The sequence below is a fragment of the Theobroma cacao genome, chromosome 2 (genome assembly GCF_053813885.1).
Source record: "Theobroma cacao isolate CCN51 chromosome 2, ASM5381388v1, whole genome shotgun sequence".
NCBI lineage: Eukaryota > Viridiplantae > Streptophyta > Magnoliopsida > Malvales > Malvaceae > Theobroma > Theobroma cacao.
Window position 1 is genome coordinate 45,158,635 of NC_142640.1, and position 22,389 is coordinate 45,181,023.

The 22,389-nt window shown below is 30.8% G+C and overlaps 1 protein-coding gene across 1 annotated transcript; it reads left to right on the plus strand.

Moving 5' to 3' along the window:
- Positions 1-1,630: 1,630 nt before the first annotated feature.
- Positions 1,631-2,650, plus strand: LOC18609806 (MLP-like protein 31). Its single transcript, XM_007045115.3, has 2 exons — positions 1,631-1,881; positions 2,134-2,650. The coding sequence occupies exons 1-2, from the start codon at positions 1,692-1,694 to the stop codon at positions 2,397-2,399; spliced, it is 456 nt and encodes a 151-aa protein (XP_007045177.1). The 5' UTR covers positions 1,631-1,691; the 3' UTR covers positions 2,400-2,650.
- The last annotated feature ends 19,739 nt before the right edge of the window (positions 2,651-22,389 follow it).

A 22,389-nucleotide genomic window follows, 5' to 3' on the forward strand; every position in this document is an offset into this window, starting at 1 on the left:
CTTCTTGATATCTACAATAACCATCATAGTAGAAGATTCAAAGACTAGTTGTGCTTGAATTAGCAGATTCCTTTGTGTTTCCTCTCTTAGAACTAAACTATATACTTTGTCTAGAGTTGGGATAGAATCCATCATGACAATTTGAGATCTAAGAGCTGAAAAAGATTCATTGAGTCCGTTTAGAAATCTAAAGACCATGACTTTTTTATATTGATCCGTGTATTTCTTGAAATAGTTGGGATCACATTTTTCACATTGGCAGTGTGGCAGAGGCTGTAACTTCTTAGTTTTTCCCAAACTCCCTTCAGCTCAATAAAATATGCATCCATAATTTTTGTACCTTGACTGATGTTTCCCAATATATATTGTAGGTTGCAAACTCTCGTGTCATCAGGTTGGGAAAAATTCTACCTTAAAGTACTCCATATTTCAACTACTGAGTCCATGAAGAAAATGGTTAAGGCTATTGGTTGTGTAATTGAATCAAGCAACCAAGCTACCAGTAAATTGTTACAACGGGTCCAAGATAGGTAAAGAGGATTTGTAATGTGAGGTTTAGGTATGGAACCATTTAGGAAACCAGTTTTGTTCTTAATGGACATTGCCAGCAAGAAAGACCTAGTTCATGCTATGTAATTATTGCTGGTAAGTTTGAGGCTAATAACGATTGAACCAGAACTATTAGTGTTATGTAAGAATAAAGGGACTGAGGATTTGCTATAAGTGAGATTGGGTGATTTGAGTATTAATTTGTACACTAGTTTGTGTACCAAACTGAGTTTCAATTTTTATGTTCTCAGCCATGATTTCTCAAATGATAATAGAGTACTCTTAAGAACTAAACACTAAAAAGTAAAATTTGCTAAAAGGATTAGATGAACCTGAGTGATGATGTAGTAGCAAAAAGACTAAATATTGGTATTAAAGAGGCAACGAATTTGTCCTCCATTGATGAAATAATCCTTTTGCTACTATAAAAGCATATTGACTGCCAGTTGGATTCCAAGCTGCTTTAATACTATGTCAGGAAATAAGCAGAAGAAAAGAACAAGATGGCGCAACCTTGAGAAAATTTCTCAGGGTTTTTCTATTTAATCAATGCTCAATGAGCAGAAATATATATACAGTGTTTAAATAGTAAAGTAAAGAAAAAAAAGCATAATAATTACATTCAACTAACTTAACAGAAAAATAAAAAAGTTAATAAATCTCCTTAGTGAAACGGAGAGTTTCCAACTTCATATGCTCTGCATCCTCTTTTATTTAAACGGTGAGTTTTTCTTGTCTTCCTTTATTCTCTGGTTTTTCATCCTTCATCCACAATCAGAGTGTTCTTGTTCTACCATTCAATGAAGAGGATTGAGCTTATTCCTCGTGATCTTTCTAATAATAACAGGGTAAGCAAAATTAGAAGTCAGGAAGATTTTGCTGATAAATTAAGGGGAAAGAAGAAACCACTAGAATAAAGTTTATGAGAATAATTACTAAAGCGTAATGGCATGGCAATATTCTCAGCTCAGTAAATTACGTCATTGTCAACCTTTTATCCTTCTTTATTCTTCTTCTTTTTCCACAAGTTTGATTGCAGCATTGCTCTTCTTCCTTCTATATAAGGCAAATTGCTAAGCACAACATTCCGCAAGTCTTATTGCAGATTGAGCTTGTTGGTTTCTTAATAAGGAGATAAAAGAATGGCTCAGATTGCAAAGATGGAGGTCCAAATTGAGATCAAGTCCTCAGCTGACAAGTTCTATGACATCTTTAGGAGCAAAATGCACCTCATGCCAAAGATATGCCCTCAAAACTTCAAGGACGGAAAGCTTGTTGAGGGTGACTGGAACAGTGTGGGCTCTGTCAGACTATGGTTTTATTTTGCTGCAGGTAATGAAAGGCAACAATAACGCTATATAGACATATTTTCTAACAATCATTATTCAATTTCTTCTCCGTTATTTTATACACTTTGCATAGAGACGTAGATAATAATTACCATTTATCACATTTTCCATTTCATTAAACTGCAAATAAATTTATAGACTTTAATAAAATTTCAATTACTTAAGCAAGAAACCTGCAGCCAACTTTTGTCACTTGGATGGATACAACTAATTTTGAGCTTCGTCAATCTTGTAGGTAACTCTGAGACTGTTAAAGAAACCACAGAAGCCATCGACGATAAAAGCAAGACAATGACTTTCAATATGTTGGAAGGAGATATGATGAAATACTACAAGTCCTTCAAAAGCATTCTGAATGTTACAGCATTAGGTCAGGGAAGCTTGGTGAAATGGACAATGGAATATGAAAAGCAAAACGAGGGCATCCCTGATCCTATCAAGTACGAGGACTTTCTGCGAAGTTGGAGCAATAACGTAGATGGTTACCTTCTCAACGCCTAAATGGGCCATATAACGCATCATAGTTTATCGTAAATAAAGGCCGAAGGGCTCTAAAAGTAGCCAGCAAGCTGCCCTTTTGATTAACTGCGGTAAAATAAATTCACTCCATATCTATCACTCTGATCATCTCTTTCTCCTTATTTCTTAACTATAGAAATAGGGAACCCAATATGGGAGGGTAGTGATAATATAGAGTGTATTTTTATCGTTCAAAGCGTATAAATAAAAATATATGATTATTGTGATCTCAATTGAACCTGTCCTGGCATATATAGTTTCAAAGCAAAAGATGAAAGATGAAAGAAATTTTATTTTATTTCAGAGAAGTTTCTTCCAAAAACGAAGAACTTGCCTTACACAAACATCTTCAGAACCTTATATAGAAAGTTCTGCTCTGTACATAAATTATTACAAGTTTGGTGTGTTTTTCTTGAGCACTTTTGCAGCACTTCATTATTTTCTTGGATACTTCTGCAGCAGCACTTCATTTTTTTGATTCATTTTGGTTTCTTTTTCGGTCTTATGACATACACCATGCTTGTTTTGGATTCCTCCGCAGTATATTTCTTGGATTCCTCTGCAGCAATTCATTATTTTGATTCCTTTTGAAAACATTTTCTGACTTGATTCTATTTAGGCTCTTTTAAGGCTTTTATTGACTCCTAGAGCTCTTTTGTTGGTTTGCTGCTAACACTTATGAGGGCCGGCCTTTGGGTCAAGCCATCCAAGCAGGGGGTTTAGGCTCTTAATTTGAGGAGGTTTTATAATTTATTAATAATTATAATATAATTAATTATATTAAAATATATAAAAAATTTTAAAAAATATAAAGGTTAAAAATAATTAATAAAAATATTTATTTTCTCACTTTTCTAATTATGTGCTTAATAAATCTTAATTTTTTATTTCTTTAAAAAATAACACGTGTCAAAGTGACTTTTTTAAAACAAAAAACAACACAAAAACACAAAAACAAAAAGTACTTTCTTTCCTTTCTTTTTTGTCTTATTTAAAAAGGGAGAATAGCAAGATTTTTGACACTGATTAATTCTATATTTTTTTAGAAGATTTTTCTTTTTACTTTTACTTTATAACTTTCAAAAGAATAGTTTTCTCTCATTTTTCCTAAAAAAAATGGTAAACATGAAAAAAAAGAGGATTCTTTTTTCTTGTATAAAAAAAAACAACAAAAAAATATAAAGAAAGGAAACAAAAAAAATGAAAACTCTTTCCTTTGAGTGAGGTCTTCTCAAAAAAAAAAAAAGGAAAAAAAAAGAGAAAAAATATTTAGTTCCTTTTATCCATAAAAATGAGATAGAAGAAAAAGCGAGAAAACTTTTATCTCTTACTAAAAATAAATGAGAAAGGAAAAAGAGAAAATGATGTTTCCTGTGCCTATTCCTTTCTCTTAAAAGAAACGAAAGAAAGAAAGTGCTTTCATGTAGCCAACAAGAAAAAAGAAAATAAAAAGGTTTTTTCATTGTTTCCATTTTGTTCAAAAAACAACAAAAAGAGAGGGACTTTAGTTTTAAATGAAATTTTCTACTTCCTACTATACATGATTTTTAATAATATGGTCTTCCATTTCACTTCATATCACCCATACATCAAGGCAGCATAGCATTACATGCATACATGCATATATCATATTTTCATCTACATTCAATCATCTCATGTTTATATTAATAAAGAAGAATCCTATAGTCTTGTTAGTTATTGTCGATTTCTCATGCAAGTGCACTTTATCGCAAACAAGTAATATAGTGATGAAGTAGAGTATCGTTTTCACTGAGATTTGTTCCTAAATCTTTACTAATTACTAAAAGTATGGCAAACTATTCTTATTCAAGTAATTGGATTTTTTAAAAAATTAATTAAAATTGAATTAAAGCAAACACTAAATTAATTAACAGGACTTAAAATTTACTTGGTAAAGACAATAGACTAAAACCAAGGATTATGGGTTCATTCAACACTTCATCTGATATTCGTTTCTTTTATTATTTATATTCATGGGTAGTTTTGCTAACCTAGAATCCAAAGCTATGTTCAAGTCTCTGTGGAGATGTTTGCACAAATACCTAACTTAATTGGGTTACTATATGTTTATAGGAATCAATTAAATAAGGTTCTTTAAGCTAGTGTCTTAATTTGACTGTATATGGCAATTAGCGTGATTGCGAATTATATCACAGTGATGTGAACATACACAATTCAAATCTGGGTCCAATCTAAAATCTCTCTATTGAGTCTTAACTAGATTCACAAATCAATTAATTATTAGCTAGACAATCAAAAGCATTAAGAACAGATTTGAATAAGCAAGACTATACCTATTTATAATAAATAAAAGAGAAACTAATATTCAGACTACATGCTTAAATCCATCACAATCCTAGAAAAGAAATTAGTTCATAATATTCAAATAAAACTTCATCCAAAGAAAATTAGCTATTAATCCAAGTCAAAGAAAATAAGAAAAACAAAAAAGTAGAGAGAGAAAACTAATAGTTGAAGGTTGGAGATCTTGATTCTCCCTCAAATTCTTTTACGTACTTGCTTTGTTTTTAGCTCTCTTTCTCTAGAGAAATTGCTTATTGTCCTCCTCCTAGAAACATATGAAAAAGGCCCCTTAAATCGCCTCTAAAAGCCCTAACTTCCAAAATCCCGTAGGATTGTTATTTTTGGAAAATTCCTCAAGCCTCATGGCTTTTAAAAGTTTTATCTTGACTTTTGCTCTCGTGGTGCATTACTACCACTTCAACAAAGATTTTGACCATCATATGATCTGAACATGGCAAAGTAGTAAACATCAAAGTTGTAGCCCTACCTCTTAGCCTTCCAATGGTCTAAGCATCATGTCATTTGGACTTATGTAGTGGGAGATATACTTGAAAAATGAAAACGTGTAGAGACAAATTATCGGTCCATTATGCGCCTTTTTTCATCAATTGAAGTTATTTTCAATCCTAGTCCTACAAAAGCATAAAAATAAACATAAATAACATAAAACTAATATTATTAACTTAAAATAAACATTTAAATGTAAATTAAACTAAAATAATAAAATAACTAAAAACACCTAAATGTAATCCTAAATCTAGTCTAACTTAGCCTAATTAGGTATTTAATCTCCCATTAAATATATGTATTTGATGCACATATCACTAGTTTTGTAAGAAAGGGAATAAATTCTTATTTTCAAAAAATACAAAAATTTTTAGTAAAGTTTCAGTTTTCTTTCCTAAATTATTTTGTTTTAGGTAAAAAGGATTGAAAGATATCGAACAATAGTTGGAAGTAAGGATAAGTACACTAGAATGCAATCAAGAAGAATTTAGGCATGACCTTTAAGAGATGAAATGATAGGTTGCCAAATTGGTGGAAAGGGTTGAATGTCTCAACAGAGCCAAGGGAATTCATCCTCAAGAATCCATATTGCTTCAAACCGAAGCATGTAAAAAGCAATCACTAATGAAAATCAAGTGACCCTAGATGGGGCTAACACTTTATTTAATGACTTTAGTGAGGATCAAGGTTTGGAAAAAGTTATGAAAGGGATGAACATGTTAAGTACCCAAATGACTAAACTGAAGAGCTTCATGTTTGAGTTCGGGTCTTGGGGTCTAACTTAATTTTCAAATAGTAGTCGTTAATCAAGCACATATCTCCAACTAATCACTTTTCGACCAACTGTTTAGCCTTTAACCATTGGTTTGCATCTTAATTTTTACCCTTGCCCAAGCATTTTTCAACTACCCTTTCAACAAGCTCCTCAAACTCAACCACATGCACCATATTTAAATACCCTTACTCCTAGCTTAGACACCTTTTAAAAATAATCGAAAAAGAAAAAACAATTTGACCCATTTCTGTTACCTACAAAGAACTCTTTTATCAATTGGTTCATGATCATCGTATTGTTCCAATGCCTTTGGAACCCTAGTGACCTCCATACTCAAATTGGTTCAATTTAAACGAAAGATGTGATTACATTGGTGGAGCTATGGGAAATTCCATCAAAGATTGTGATGTTTGCAAGTATTGGGTGTAAACATTAATAATACAGAAAGAAAAAACAATTTGACCCATTCTCGTTACCTACGAAGAACTCTTTTATTAATTGGTTCATGATCATCTTATTGTTCCTATGCCTTTGGAACCCTCGCAACCTCCATACTCAAATTGGTTCAAAACACAAGATGTGATTATCATGGTGGACTTATGGGACATTCCATCGAAGATTGTGATGTTTTCAAGTATCAAGTGCAAACATTAATAGATGCTAAGTGGTTCTATCTAGAAAATATGGTGGGGCATGGTTGTGGGAAGTACAATTAAATGTCAAGATGAAAGAAAGATTGACTATGCTAATTTTTCTAGAAAAGGTTTTTTGAGACCTTATGACATTTTAATGTTTAGTCATGACAATTTTTAACTTCTTTTGAATTTTGTAAGAATGGATTTATGTTTATAAAGAATTATGTTGAAATGTTGTCATGGATTAAAGTGAATGTATCGATGTTGAGGTTTTGTTCAAAATTTTTCTAAATTTTGTTTCATAATAATATAGAAAATAACTAAGAACATAAAAAAAAAGCTACAAAAAAAAAAAGAAAAAAAAAGAGTTTGTTTAGAATGTAATCATGTTGGTGCACCTATTAGTAATTTTGTTTTCATCACCATTCATAATCAAGTGTCTTTGTGTTTCAAATCACTCATCTTACATTTAATCATCCCATCATGCATTCAAACATCCATTGATGTTGACATACATGCACTTATCATTCATTCTCCTTTATTGTAAGTAGCATCACTTGACCCTACTACATTCCATGAAGGAAGAAGCGAGCGTATTGTTGATTCTCGACAATAAAGGATCTCTCTCTCTATAATTACATGAAGAAGCTAGAAAGATCTTTGATATGGTATAATTTGTCTCTCAGTCTAATTTGTTTTCATCTTGTGAAAAGAGAAAATCTTGATGAAGCCCACTTATAATTTGCACAATACATGGGCTTAAGCTAGAACGATAGGAGACAAATAGTCAAATCAGATGGACAAGATGGAGAAGACTCAGGAAGAGATAAGAGAACTGTTGGCGAAATTAATAAAGATTGTCATTGCCTATAAAAGGAAAGGGACTGTCGAAGAATCTTCAAGTTCTCAAAGATTGAGCCAATTACCAATACAAAGGCAAGCTATGCCAATTCGAGGGGCAAATCTTTCTGATCAAGTTCCTACACATGACTTGGATGACCCTATTGTTGTTAATTTCTTACGCAAGTGCACGTATCGTCAACAAGTAATATAGTAATGAAGTAGAGTATCGTTCCCACAAAGAATTGTTTAATTCCTACTGTTAACTACTAAAATTATAACACCCTAATTTAATCTAAACAATTAAAATAAAAAAAATTAAAACTAATAAACTAAAATTGAAATTAAATAGTAAGTAAAACTCACTTAACTACCAGACCTAAGATTATAATATCTCTCAATACTTCATCTGATTATTGTCTCTATCTCCTAACTCAATTTAATGAACTAAGTTGCTAACATAGAGTCCTAAATTATTTACAAGTCTCTGTCGAGTTTCTTATAAAAATACCTCACCCAATTAATTTACTATATGTCTATGAAAATTAAATTGAAGAAAGATTTATTAAGTTTGTGCTCTAATCTTGGCTACGTATGGCTTATAAGTGTATGTCTACCCTATATGCAAATCAAATCACCTAATCAACTAAGTGTATTCGATCATACACTATTTTATTCAAGGTCTACCTAAATCTCCTTTGTCAAGGTTTAACCTAGGTTTCCAATTCAATCTAATTGGTGATTAGGCAATTAGAAGTATTAAGAACATAATAAAATAAACAACTTAAATCTATCAAACATAAGTAAAAAAGAGATAAATAATTTAGACTATATATTGAGTTTAATCATAATCTTAGATTAAAAATTTAGTTTCTCATCAAGTCACACATTATCATCGAATAAAGTTTAAACAATAAAAACAAACTAAGAAAATAAAAGAATAATTAAAAAGAATAAACTCAAGAATTATAATCTTGATCTTCCAAGTCTTCTTGAATCCTTCAAAATCTTTCGGCTTCAATGACTTTGTAGCTTGACTCTCATCTTTCAATCTGGTGTTTTCTTCTTTCCTTTTTTTAAGTCCTCCGAAAGGTTGTTTTTATAGACTTTGAAGTTAGGCCAAGTTGGGTGAAGAAAGAAGTCAATTTCAGCTGGGATTTCCTCACCAGACTATGTAAGTCGCAGCCTTGCCCAATTAATTAATAGAAATTGTAATTGCTCTAGGACTGCTGCAGTGTATCAACTTCAACAAGATTTTTGACTATCTTACATGCTGAACTGGGTGAAGTGGTAAACATAAAAGTTGTATATTTTTCTCTTATCTTTCCAATGATTCAAGAATTGCTTCGTTTGGAGCTCTGTAAAGAAAGTTATGATCAAAATACAGAAATATATGCAGTGCAAGTCTGCACCTTGAAATTGCTCTCCTTGTATTACTAAAATTCTTCTTTCAAACACCTACAAAATCACAAATAAATCAATAACAACCTATCTTAACTACATTAACACCAAAATAAGCATAAAATTAACCATGATTAGATTGAATCACCTTAAATAACTAATTTAAAATAATTAAATAAACATACTAATTTCTATGCATTACTACAAGAACTAAGCCAAATTATTATCAAAATTAAGCTCAAATAACTCTATATTATAGAGTTATCACCTGGGGAACAAGGAAAATCGAAAGCAGACTTATCAAGATTGAAGGAAATATCAGGAGTGTAGAAAAGGTATGATCTTTTAGAGGAGTACCTTAAAGCCATTGAGGGACTGAACCTCTATGATTCCATCAAAGCAAGGGAATTAGGTTTAATGCATGATGTGGTTATCCCACCCAAGTTTAAAGTTCCAAAGTTCAAAAAGTATGATGGAACCAAATACCGTAAGCCACATTTGATCATGAATTGCAACAAGATCGCTCCATATACCCATGATGAGAAATTGTTCATTCACTTTTTCCAAAATAGTTTGAAGGGAACTACAGCTAAATGGTATTTCAAGTTGAAAAAAGATCATATTAGCACATGGGGATATTTGACTTGAGCATTTTTTGGACAATACATGCATAGGCTATAAGCAATTCCTGATCGAATGACCATCCAAAACATGGAAAAGAGCCCTTTTAAAAGTTTCAAGAAATATGCTTATAGGTGGAAGGAAGTAGCATCACAAGTCCAACCACCCTTTACTAGTAGAGAATTAAATTTTCTATTTGTTTATATTATCCCTCCTCCATGTTATAACAGATTTGTGGGTATTGGTTCTTCAAATGTTGCGAATTTGTTGTTCTTCGTGGGGAGGATTGAAAATGGATAAAAAAGAGGAAGATCATAGAGACTTGAGCAAATGATCTTGTCAGAAAGGAATATGATGTTCTTGATAAAGAGTTCAAGTAATGACTTTTGAAATGAGAAACAAGAATAAATTTTGTTACACAGAAGGAGATCCTATGGGAGCTCATTCACACCCATCACAATATGTCCATAATCTACCTCGACCCTTCGCTTCTTACGCTTAGTCACCATTTACACAAGCTCCCCTGCCCTATATGTCCACTTTAGGTGATCAATAAATCAATCCAAATTACCTTCAAAGCAACAAGAGAAAGAAAGCTAAAGTGTATCACTGATTGCTAATGTCCTACACAAAGCTTTTCCCTTTATCAATACAAAACCATAAAATCTCCATTATTCCTGCCAAGTCTAGAAAGCCTCTTTACAAAATATGGTATTACCCAAATGCTAAATGTGATTACCATTCTAGGGTTGAAGGTCATTTCGCTAAAAATTGCACTACATTCAAAAACAAAGTTCAAGCTTTAATCAATGCAGACCCAACTATATTCAGAGAACTTGTCAACAACTATGGAAATCAAGGGTGAGAAATGCAAGGCTTATGTTTTGGGACAATTTAGTGGCATGCCAATCGGGGCAATCTTTGATCACTTTTTAGTTGTGTACATTGTTTCAAGAGCTTAAACTCTTGAACTCTTGCCTTTCATGCATCATATCATGTTGTCATGAGTTAAATCAAGTTTTTAAATATGAGTTTGAAATTTGCTCCAATTTCTTATGGTCCTTGTTTATTTTTTCTTTTCAATAAAAAAATTTTTTAGAATGTTGAAAATTTAAAATCAATTGAAAATACCTTAAAAACACCTTGGCTTGATACACATTATTTGTCTTTTATTTGGAAAAGATGAAGTGAGCAATTCGTGTTAAGAAAATTTGATTGATGAAAAGACTTTGAAAGGGTCATTGTTGTAGGAAATTGTTACATAAACCTTCATCTAAATGGTTGATTGAGGGAGCGTATCTTCAATGAATCTTTCATTTTGGCAAATTTGAGTTAGGTTTTAACTTGTGAAGGCATGAAAACAAAAAAAATAAAAAATAAAAAAAAGAAAAAAAAAAGAGAAAGATAAAAAGAAAATGAAGAAAAAAGAAAGAATGGTGGAAAAAGTTGATAGTAACATCATGCACATGAGACATTCAAATGATGTCAAACCAAAAAAGAAAAAAAAGGAAAAAAAAAAGAAAAATTGACCTTTTCTCTAAAATTCTTCTTTTTTAAGGATTGCTCTTCAATCTAATCATATATATTTGAGATGAGAAATGGCCATGTTTCATTTCCCCGTCACAAATGAGAAATTATCCATTTTTTTACCTTTTTGTATCCGTTGAACTATTTTCTAAATTGCACCTTAACCAAAGATCACCTCTCACATTAGGGGGCAAATATATAAAGGAATCTTGTCCAAAATCATGGAGGATAAGATCTCATTTTGAGAAAAAGAACACCCATATTGAAAGGGTAAATGCAAAAGAGTTTGAGTTTTAAAAGTTTCTTGAACTGAATGCATCAAAAAAAATGAGGAAAGAAATATTATCAAAAGGTGATGAAAAAAAAAGAGAAAAATTGATGGAATGGCATGCTATGAAAATTGAAAAACAAATTTCCCAAAAGATTGTCACATGACAAGAAATGATCCTTGGTTGATCACCTTTAAATACATGTTTTTAGCCTTTTTATCCATTCTTTCAAAGCCTTTAACCATAGCCAATATTACGTGCTTTAAAAAGTCCATTTTGATCAGCTATGTATGCTTAAATTGAAGAGTTTTCTTCTAGGAAAAATTCATCATATAAGTAATGAGGTCTTTGCCTCTTTTCATTTCCAAGATTACCCATTCGAATCCATTGATCCATTTTGGGTAGAATTTGATTTTTTTTTCAAGTGCATGATGGAACGATCAACAAAATAAAAAAAGAAAGAAAGAAAAAAGAGAAAAATGGAACTCTAGGGTGAAAACATAAAAAGGTAGTCTAGAGCAAAAATAGGAACTTATGAAGCCCTTTCTAATTTTGACTGAGGCTGAGATGTAAGATTCAAGATCTGTTAGAAAATCGATGTTGAATGTTGAGCCTTTCTCTTCCAAAGTAACCTTGCAAGTGTTAAGTATCTAAAGCTGGTCTTGACATCTATCAAAGTGCCACACATCATGAGACTATGAGAGTGTCAAAATTGATTGTGATTTGAAATGAATTTCATTTGTGAAAATTTTAATTTTTAAAGAATACAGATTTAAGAAAAATGTTACATTTGTGAGCTTAGACAAAGAAACATAAATTCTTCCTTATCCCATCAAATGGTGAAACCTTTTTATTACTTCTTGAGACCTTGATGTATTAAACCTTTTAATCCATTTAAAAGGTCAACTTGTGATTTGACCCATGCTAGGGTCATTTTAAATAGTACTAACTGATTCTTAAGAGATTCGAATATCACATGTTTTTCTGAACTTGGATTTTTTACCACGTCAATAAGAAAAGTGTGGAATTGATACATTTCTGTTCCAAGATTCAATTATCTTTGGTCATGACAATAATTGTGTGAGCTAATTTTGTTGTGATTTATCAACATCAAGATGTTTTTGAAAGAAAAAAAAAGGAAAGAGAGTCTTTATGTTATGATCTTTATGAGGAAAATCCTACAATCATTTCATGATGATAGGATAAGTACTTTTGAAAAAGACAAAGTCATTTCTCAAGAAAAAGTGAGAAAAAGCAGTGTAAGGAAGAGTTTCATGATCAAGAGGCATGGAAGCATTGAATCTCAGCTTGAGTTGATGATCTTTTGTTAACATCTATTATGGAAAAATGATTTCAAGAATCCGAAATCAATATGACAAGATTGGAAAGAAGGTTATTTGGAGGTGAAGAAATTGGCAACTGCGCAAAGATCATCACTAAAGGACAAACAAAGCCAAGAAGAATGGTTTTTCAAGAGGGGAATACATAGTGCATAAAAAAGGGAAGTGACACATCATTTTTCCATCATTCAATCATGCATACATGTCCAATCATGCACATGATCAACATTATCAAAATTGAAAATTTTCAATCAAGTGTCAAGACTAATGCATGTTTTTCAAGCTTGAGGAATGAAATTCACCCCATGCAAAGTTTTCAAGGTTGTAAAACCTTGAATAAGTGAAGTATGATTTGAGTCTGTCCTTGAAAAATGAAAAAAAAAAAAGAAAAACCAAACACGAAAAGATATTAAGCCCAATTTAGTTGGCATCTAAGATGTTTAAGTCCTGTTATGTTGGCATGAAAAGATTTTAAGCCCAATTTAGTTGGCGTCCTAGATGTTTAAGTCTAATTATGTTGGCACGAAAAGAGTTTAAACACAATTTAGCTAGCATCCAAGATGTTTAAGTCCATTATGTTGGTATGAAAATATTTTAAGCCTAATTTAGCTGGCATCCAAGATGTTTAAGTCTAGTTATGTTGGCACAAAAAGAGTTTAAGCCTAATTTAGATGGCATCCAAGATGTATAAGTCTAGTTATGTTGGCATGAAAAGAGTTTAAGCCCAATTTAGCTAGCATCCAAGATTTGTAAGTCTAGTTATTTTGGTTTAATAAGATGTTTAGGCTCAATCAAATGAGCATGTAAGATGTGTAAGTTCAATTATGTTGGCTCGAAAAGATCTTTAAGCCTAATCAAACTGGCATCCAAGATGTTTAAGTCCAATTACTTTGGCACGAAAAGAGTTTAAGCCCAATCCAACTGGCATCCAAGATGTGCAAGTTCAACTATGTTGGTCCAAAAAGACGTTTAAGCCAATTTAGCTGGCATTCAAGATGTTTAAGTCTAGTTATATTGGCATAAAAAAGAGTTTGAGCCCAATCTAATTGGCATCCAAGATGTTTAAGTCCAGTTATGTTGGTTTGAAAAGATGTTTAAGCCTAATGAAACTAGCATCCAAGATATTTAAGTCCAATTATGTTGGTACAAAAAGAGTTTAAGCCAAATTTATTTAGCATCCAAGATGTTTAAGTCAGTTATGTTGGGATGAATAGATGTTTAAGACCAATTTAACTAGCATCCAAGATTTTAAGTCCAGTTATCTTAGCACAAGAGAATTTAAGTTACATTGCATCATTTTGAGATGAGGAGCTTTTCTAGTTAGTTTTTTTTTTAAAAAAAAAGAAAGAGAGAAAAGAAAAGTCACATAGCCTCTTTCAAAGATAAGGAAAATTTTTCAATCTAGTGGAAGCAAGGTGTTTACAACTTTGCTTAATTCATAATCCTTAGAAATATGCAAAAAGGGGTAGCTGTACACACTTTTTTTTGTTTAGACAATTTTATTTTTCATCCTTATTTTATTTTATTTTTATTAACATTGTGATATTGGGTCAAAATAGTTTAAGTCCAATTAAGATTTAGCCATTTTTAATTTTTAAGCCCAAAATCAATCTGGGTATGATTTTAAATTAAAACTTTTTTACTTTAAAGCCCAAAAGCCCTTAAACCCAAAACACTAAATTTTTCAAAAAAAATAAAATAAAATAAATGAAATAGAAAAAAGGTTATGGCAGCAGCCTAATAGACTACCATGGCAACCCGCTAGTCGGTTGTCACCTCCCTGCTACATAGAGCCACCCCCAACTCTTTCTTCAACCCACCTCTAGCTTAAAACGCATGATTACCCTTTCTCCCTATTATCCAAAAATATGTACAACCAAGTTTTATCAGAACCCTCAAATTACAAAAGGAAAAAAAAGGGAGGGGGAAGATAGTTATTTTTTGAGAAGAAAATATCTTGAAAAAAAATAGAGATAGAGAAGTTATCCCTGTAAAGAAGCAGAATGCAAAATGTAAAAGCCCTAGATTTTAACAACCTCATAACCATAAACATAAACAAAAAAATAATTTTGTTAGCCTAGTTTTTCTTAAATGTAGGAGAAATGAGGGGTTTTTGGGAAAAGTAATCCGATCAAAGGGTAAAGGAGATCAAGAGGAATTTATGGTGAAATTTTTGGGATTTTTCGACGATGCCAAGAACGATGGTCATTTGTCTGTATTTGGGATGTGGTCAGATTTCTTTTAGAGGAAAAGGGAGAGAACAACGATTAGAGAGAGAAAAAGGTTGAAGGAAATGAGGGTGGAGAGAGAAAAAAAGTTTAATAATTAGGGCTAGTTAAGAAAAGGCAACAAATGGTGCCATTGAAGGAAAGTGAGAAATAAGTAAAAAAAAGAGTGGTAAAGGAAGAGAGAGAAGCGAGAAAGGAAAAACAATAAAAGAGAAAAAAGGAAACGAAAGGAAAAAAAAACAAAAAGGAGTGGGAAACTGGGATAAAGAAGCGAGAAAGAAGAAAAATAATAATAAGAAAAACCAAAAGGAAAGAAAGGAATGCAAAAAAAAAAAAAAAACACAAAAGTCATAGAGAAAGACTTAGAAATGGTGGCAAGGTTTTGTTGTTATTTGTGATCTTAGGCTCGAGCCTTGATAAAATCATTAGTAAGTGCATTTTTTTTGGAGAGAAGAAATAAGAGAAAGGGGACCATGCCAGTCTAGTAAGAGTGACCCATTAATGGTTATGGCACTATGCGTGATCCGTAGAATAGCCCAACAGAGTGGTCCAGCTCTGAAGCCCCAACAAAAAAAAAACCCAAAAAAAGGAGAAAAAAAATAGGCCTAATAGAAAAGGTGGAGAATGGCCCAAGTCATTGCAGGTCCAACAGTGATAAAGATTGTGGGTTCTTGCCTAACACATTGAAAGGGAGTTTCTTGGACCACTTTTAATTTTAAGTACATTTTTATATTTTTATGCTAATGTATTTAGCAGAAATTATCTAATTAAATATGATTAATTTGAATTGAGTCAATGATGGAATTTTTACTTGAAATGTGATGTCACAATTTTGAGTAAATTTTCCTAGGTGAGGAATTTTATTAGGACTCCACCAGAATGATGGGAGGGTTTTAATTTTACATTTTAATATTTCTTAATTCAAGAAATTATATTTTAAGTGAATAAAAATTTCTAAAAATAAAAAATATGAATTTTTAAAATAGGTTTAAAATTGTAGTGTTATTGAAGGTAAAATGACAACAGTGAATTTTTGAAATAAAATAAATACATGAAATAAACAATTAATAAATATTTTGCTCATTATATATCAACAACATTCATTCATGAATTGCATTAATTTTGGATGTATATTTGTTTGCAAACTAGTGAAAACCCCGATGATGGGATTTCTTGGGAAGCTTGTGAATATGAGTTTTCACGAGGAATTTCCTAGGTGAGTTAACGTTCCTATGTCCCACCATTATTATGGGAGGATTCAGGAAATGCTTTCAATAAAAAGTTTCATTTGTTATTTAATAAAGTCGAAATACGCATCATCCACTCCATGATAGCATCATGTGCATAAAAAAAACTCAAACAGGATATGAATGATAATCCCGATGATGGAAGCTTATCAGAAATCTCGAATTGATGAGTTTCTCAAGGAATTCTTTAGGTGAGGAGAAAACTCTTAAATTCCACTAGAACAATGGGAGAGTTTAGGGGAGCTTTTCGATATAAGGATTTCATTCATGTGTCGAAAAAATGAAGATAATAATGAAAATAAAATATAATAAATGAAACAATAAACAATGATTAAGGGAAATAGGATAAAATCAAGAATTAGGGCTAAGTAAGCATAACACATGATTAATTGGTACCATTATTTGAACGGGCATCACGGGTATGTTAATACCTTTTCTGCACATATCTGCACTCTTAAACCTAAACATTGTTTCGTAGATAGGAGTCTATTTCGTTAAAATGAACTTAGGTTAAGTTTAATACAACATTTTAAAGAAATAGACATAAAGAGGTGGCCAATCACACTTTGACAAAAAAATATTGGTGGCTACTCCCAAATTTTGAAGTCTAGTGGTTGGGTTCTCGGACCTGCACATTACGATAGATACTTTTGTGAGAATCATCGTATATTTTTGTGAGTCTTCTGGTTCAGTATTTGAATCTGAAGAATTTTCCATTGAAATTTTTGAATGTTGCAAGGTTTTCATTTGGTTTTGATTTCTTTTTGTTCATTCCTAAGTTTTGAAATTTCTAATTTATTTGTTAATTTGCATTTGGAATCTTGCAAATCTTATTTGCCTAGGTTTTGAAGATTTATATTTGTTAAATATGATATCCTTTATATTATACATCTATTCCTAATTTTGCATTGTTGGTCTTTCTGGTTTCTCTTTTATTGAAGTTTTTAATTACTTAAGGTATTCTTTATTGAGTGTCAAGTCTTGAAGTTTATCAATGATTTTGATAATAAGTTCTGGGTCTTTTTTTAAGACATTAATTTGTCTTTCATTATTTGTTGAAGATTGGAAAGTAGTTTGTATTTCATCTACTTAAAGTTCATTTATAGATTTTGTGTTTTTTGTTGTCTCATGTTCTGATGTTAGTGATTCTAATAGGATTTCATTAATTTTTTGTTGAATTTTTTCACCAAGATGAAGCTTATTGATCTTTCTATTAATTTTGTAAAATTTTGAGATGTGACCAAATTTTCCATATTTGTAGCATTTTATTGTTTTATCAATTCCATTTTCTATCCTTTTTTTTTGTTTTTCTTTCTTATATTTTTTTGTATTTTGGTTTTTTATAATAATCTAGCGTAGATTTCTTATATTTCTTTTTTTTTGGTTTTACAAGGCAACAAGTTTTTGAAGAAGAGGGTTTGTGTTTGATGTCAAATTGTTGGTAGAATGATCCTTATTCTTTCTTACATAATTATCTTTCTTCTTTCAATTGTTTTTGAAGTTTTAAGTCTTGACAGATTTTTAATCCTTTCCAGGTGAAGCTAATAAGTTCGCCATATGTAAGATTTTCATAAAGGATGATTCCCTTATAGGTTTCATTTATTTAGTTTCTAACGTTTTCTCCTAAGAGTCTAGGAATTCCTGCTAGAAAATTTTCTTTCCAAAAAAGTTGTTGGTTATCAAACCTCTGCACGACCTTTGTCATGGATATATCTTTGTACCACTTAAAATCTGTTAATTTTTTTCATTTTAGCTTTGATAACAATTTTGAATTTTTGTTTTTAAGGTATGAAGGATCTTTTATAAAATGTTTTGAGATTTAGAAAACTAGGGTTGCTACAGCATCTTGGATTTCCTTTCCTTGTTCATCTAAAATGTTATTTCCTTCATCTTTTTTAATGGCTCATAATATTTTATGTTGTTGTTTTGTGGTAAGGTAATTATCCCCTCATCCTTTAATTTGTCTTGTAAAACCAACAACTAAAAAGTTTGTTATTGAATGGTATATAATTTAACCTATTTCATTTTGGGTTTTATACACATTTGATATCATTACCATTTGTTGAAGGGTACTGAGAATATTATATTAAGACATCCCATCAATATTCCATTCGTAGATAGTATTGGAGTTATATTTGTTTTGGAAAACAAGTTTTTTCTTGTATGTTAAGATCTGGTGCTGTAGTTTTTGGCTTCCTTTGAAACCATTTTATTGAGTTATTGATCATATGTATGATTTGAATTTGTTTGTTGATTTATCATAGTTATGGAATGGTTTTGTTAGAGAGGTGTATCAAGAGCTACCAAACTTGAGTTTTGGCTTTCCAAGTTATCAATCTTGTGTTGGATTTCTCTTAAGAAATCATTTTGGTGTGTTTGATGAAACTTTCTTGGTATTTGAAAAGGTTTGAAAATTTGTTCTTTGGCTTTAGTAGCTTCTGTGTCTGTTGATTGTTTTTGAATGAGCTTTGGTTGGTTCTCAATCAATGTTTCTATATCTTTCAATTGTTTTCCTATGGTGTGGAGACTTAGATTTGTATAGTTGTTTTGTTTAACTATCATTTTTATGTCTTTTGAGAAAATTTGTTACTATCATTTTTATGTCTTTTGAAGAAACTTGTTCTCCTAAGTTAGAGGATCTCATTCTTAAAGAAGTGGCCCTTATTCTTGTATTTTTGTGAGAATATTAGATTTTTCATAAAGGAGGATGTCGAGGTTCAATTTTTTTTTTGTTTTCCACTTAATTATGTTTTTTTGTATTGTTTATTGATCTAAAATAATATTCTTCAAACAATGTAAAGAATTTTATTAGAATCTTATGATTTGCCATAAAATTGTAATATTCTTGAAGGATTTGATCCTTTTCATTTTTATAAGTTTCTAAATATTTTTTTTTGCTTATTTTTGTTAGAGTAGCAATGCTTTCCACACCATTCTTTATTGATTTTAAACTCTTTTTCTAATATAGAAATTTTAGAGTTTTCCTCTATGTCGACTGTGGTTATGTTTGGATTATTAGTCATTGATGAATATATTGGAGACATGTGAGGTGAGTTGGTTGGACTAGGTTCTTGCTTGTTATATATTGGTTGGGGTATATTTGAGGAATTATCTATCCCTTGTAAATTTGTCCTAATAGTGGATGGTATTGAAGAAATGGAAGCTCTAGATGTCCTAAAGTCCGTTCTATGGGTTATTGTGGATGAATCATTTCCCAAAATATTTAAGCTTCTCATAGAAGCGGTGGCTTGTCCCAAATCAAAATATTGTCTCAAAGGCAATCTTGGTGGTCTGTTAAAAACTAATTATATAGATCCATCTTTGTATTGAACTACATGGATTATTTCTATATTTTGGATTGGTATAGGAGCTGTAACTCTTTCAAGTCTCCATTTGTTTAAGAGTTAGACTTCATGCCAGTCTATAGTCCTTGATATGGTTGTGTGAGTCCTAGAGATGTCTGTTTGAACTAGGAGAGTTTCTCATCTTAGGCTATGGATTAAAGCCTTGGTATTGTTCGCTAAGTACATGGCCTTATAATATAGTTTATAAACTAAGGTCAGTGGTTCAAATCCTAGCATCATCTTGTAATTATATGTTTGGATTTAGAGTGTCAAGGAGTTTAAGATACTCATATCTTTTAAAGATACCATAAAATTGGGAAAACAGTTGAAATGTATTGATCCTCTACACATACTTGTTTCTACTATTCCTAATAAAGAGTCATTGAAATATAGATGTCTTTTATCTCTGAGAGTTATAAGGATGGAAGTAGCCCATCCTTTTTTTGTGAGCAGTTTAGCTTTTACTTGCACTAATCTAAAATGAATATAATTATATTTTTGGTGCTTGAATTTTTCTATTGTCTCTTCATGCAAGAGTTGGATATTTTCATATTGGTTTTGGATAGATATTCTCTTTTCTTTGGTTTTGATCAACTATCCACATAAGGAATGTAGATGCAAGTTATGGAAGGTTGATGATTTATATATTTGGTTTTGAAGGTTTCTTGGGATTTCCCAGTTATCTATTTATTGGATAATGTTTTCGTAATGAATGTTTTCTTCATTGACCGATTGGGTTTGATTTAATATAGAGCTTGAAAAAGAAGTGGTTTTGAGAAATGGAAGAATTTTAATATTATAAATTCTATTTTCCTATAAATCAAGTGGTGGGACAAATTCAATAGGAGAAAATATTACCAGCAATTTTTTATTGATTGGTTTAACCAAAATCCAATATTATCTAAATCTGCAGCTCTTGACCAAGGGATTGCAAGATTTTTACAAGCCAAAAGCAAGAAGGAATACACGAAGTTAATGACAAAATTGCTCAACTCAATGCATTCAGATGTTTCGAAAAATAATGAAAAGCAAACTTTGACGTCCTCTAACAAAACCACCAACTTTGCTAAAGATGATGATTTAATCAGCTTAAAAAAAAGGTAAAGTATCGGTAACAAACCAACAAAAGAGCTCTAAGAGAGAAGTGTCGGCTATAAAGCAACAAAAAAGCTCTAGGAATAAATAGAAGCCTTAAAAGAGCCTCAAAAGACTCAAAAGAATCAAGTAAGAAAATGTTTCCAAAAGGAATCAAAATAATGAAGGGCTGCAGAAGTATCTAGGAAAATAATGAACTGTTGCAGAAGTACCCAAGAAAAACACACCAAACATGTAATAATTTATGTACAGTGTAGAACCTTTTATATAAGGTTCTCAAGATGATTGTGTACGACAAGTTCTTCTTTTTTGGAAGAAACTTCTCTTGGATAAAATAAAATTTATTGCATCTTTCATCTCTTGTTTTTCATATTTTGCTTTTTTTCATTATCATCCATTTATAACCTTTTCGTTGATCTCAAGCCACCTTTGGTATCAGAGCCATCGGAGTAGAGCTATTTCTGAATACTTGAAACCATTCTATTAAATACAAATTTTGTTTTCTAAGTTCTAGTTTTAATTGCATTATCAATACTATATTGTTTTTAGTCGAGTTCATGAGGATGATAGTACTATAAGCCATAGGTTAGGCATGTTAAGACAGTTTTCCTCCTTGTAGGTAGAAATACGATGGAAACTATATATATATATATATATATATATATACACTTATATATACATATATATATATATATACACTTATATATACATATATATATGTATATATATATACACTTATATACACATATACATATATATATATATATATCTAAAGCTATATTAAAGTTATAAATATAACTTTTTTAGAGATAAGATTTATGCATAATATCTAAAAAATGCCTCTATACTATTCAAGAAAATTTAAATAAATTCTTGTGCTTTTATTGTATTCAATCAAGTTCTTATACTTTTATTTTGAATCAAATAAGCTTTTATGATTAATGATTGATTTAGTCAAAATACCATTTATCATTCTATGCTACATGGTGTTGACTTGACATGTTAATAAATCATAATTGATGATGATCTGACATGCTAGCATATCATAATTAATGCTAACATGACATGTTAATTTGATATGATAATATGACCATGTGATATTTTTTACCCTCGAAATCAACGCCATGTTAATGCGCTATGGATATAAAATGACCAATGATAGTTTGACTAATGACAATTAGTTAATCATTAATTATAAAGACTTGTTTGACCCAAAATAAAAATATAGAGACTCGATGCAATGTAATAAAAAGAATAAAAACTTATTTAAAATTTCTTGAATAGTTTAGAAATTTTTTCGAATATTATGTATAAGATTTAAATTTATCACTACTTAATGTTTGTTTGACTAGATGCACGGTGTGATAGGGAGCTCACCATAGTATGCTGCTCAACCATATGAGCTCTTAGTGTGATGGAGCAAATTTTTGGCACATCTTTAAATCTTTAAATAGGTGTTATTTCAATAGTATCTACTTTTAATTTGGTTCAAAAATTATAAAAAGTTACCGATAAAAGAATATATTGTAAAATATTCATTTGACTTCTTGCAGAATATTATTCTTCTTACTATCAACTTTTGACTACTTTTGAGTCAAATAAAAAGTGCAGCACTAAAATTACATCTGTTTAAAAATGAATGAAAATTTTAATATAATATGTATATGATTAAAAATAATTGTCGCACTGAGGTAATTCCTCATATCAAGAGTCCACGATAATCTGTTTTGGTACAATATATGGTATATTCAAGCAATATTTTCAATTTATCAGATCTTAGTAGATTTTTACTTTTTTTTCAATATTTTTTCTATAAAT

Bases quoted from the DNA above. Each gene is read 5' to 3' on its own strand.
- LOC18609806 (XM_007045115.3), top strand. From the start codon at position 1,692: ATGGCTCAGATTGCAAAGATGGAGGTCCAAATTGAGATCAAGTCCTCA. The intron at 1,882-2,133 runs GTAATGAAAGGC...TCAATCTTGTAG, and splicing joins ATGGTTTTATTTTGCTGCAG to GTAACTCTGAGACTGTTAAA.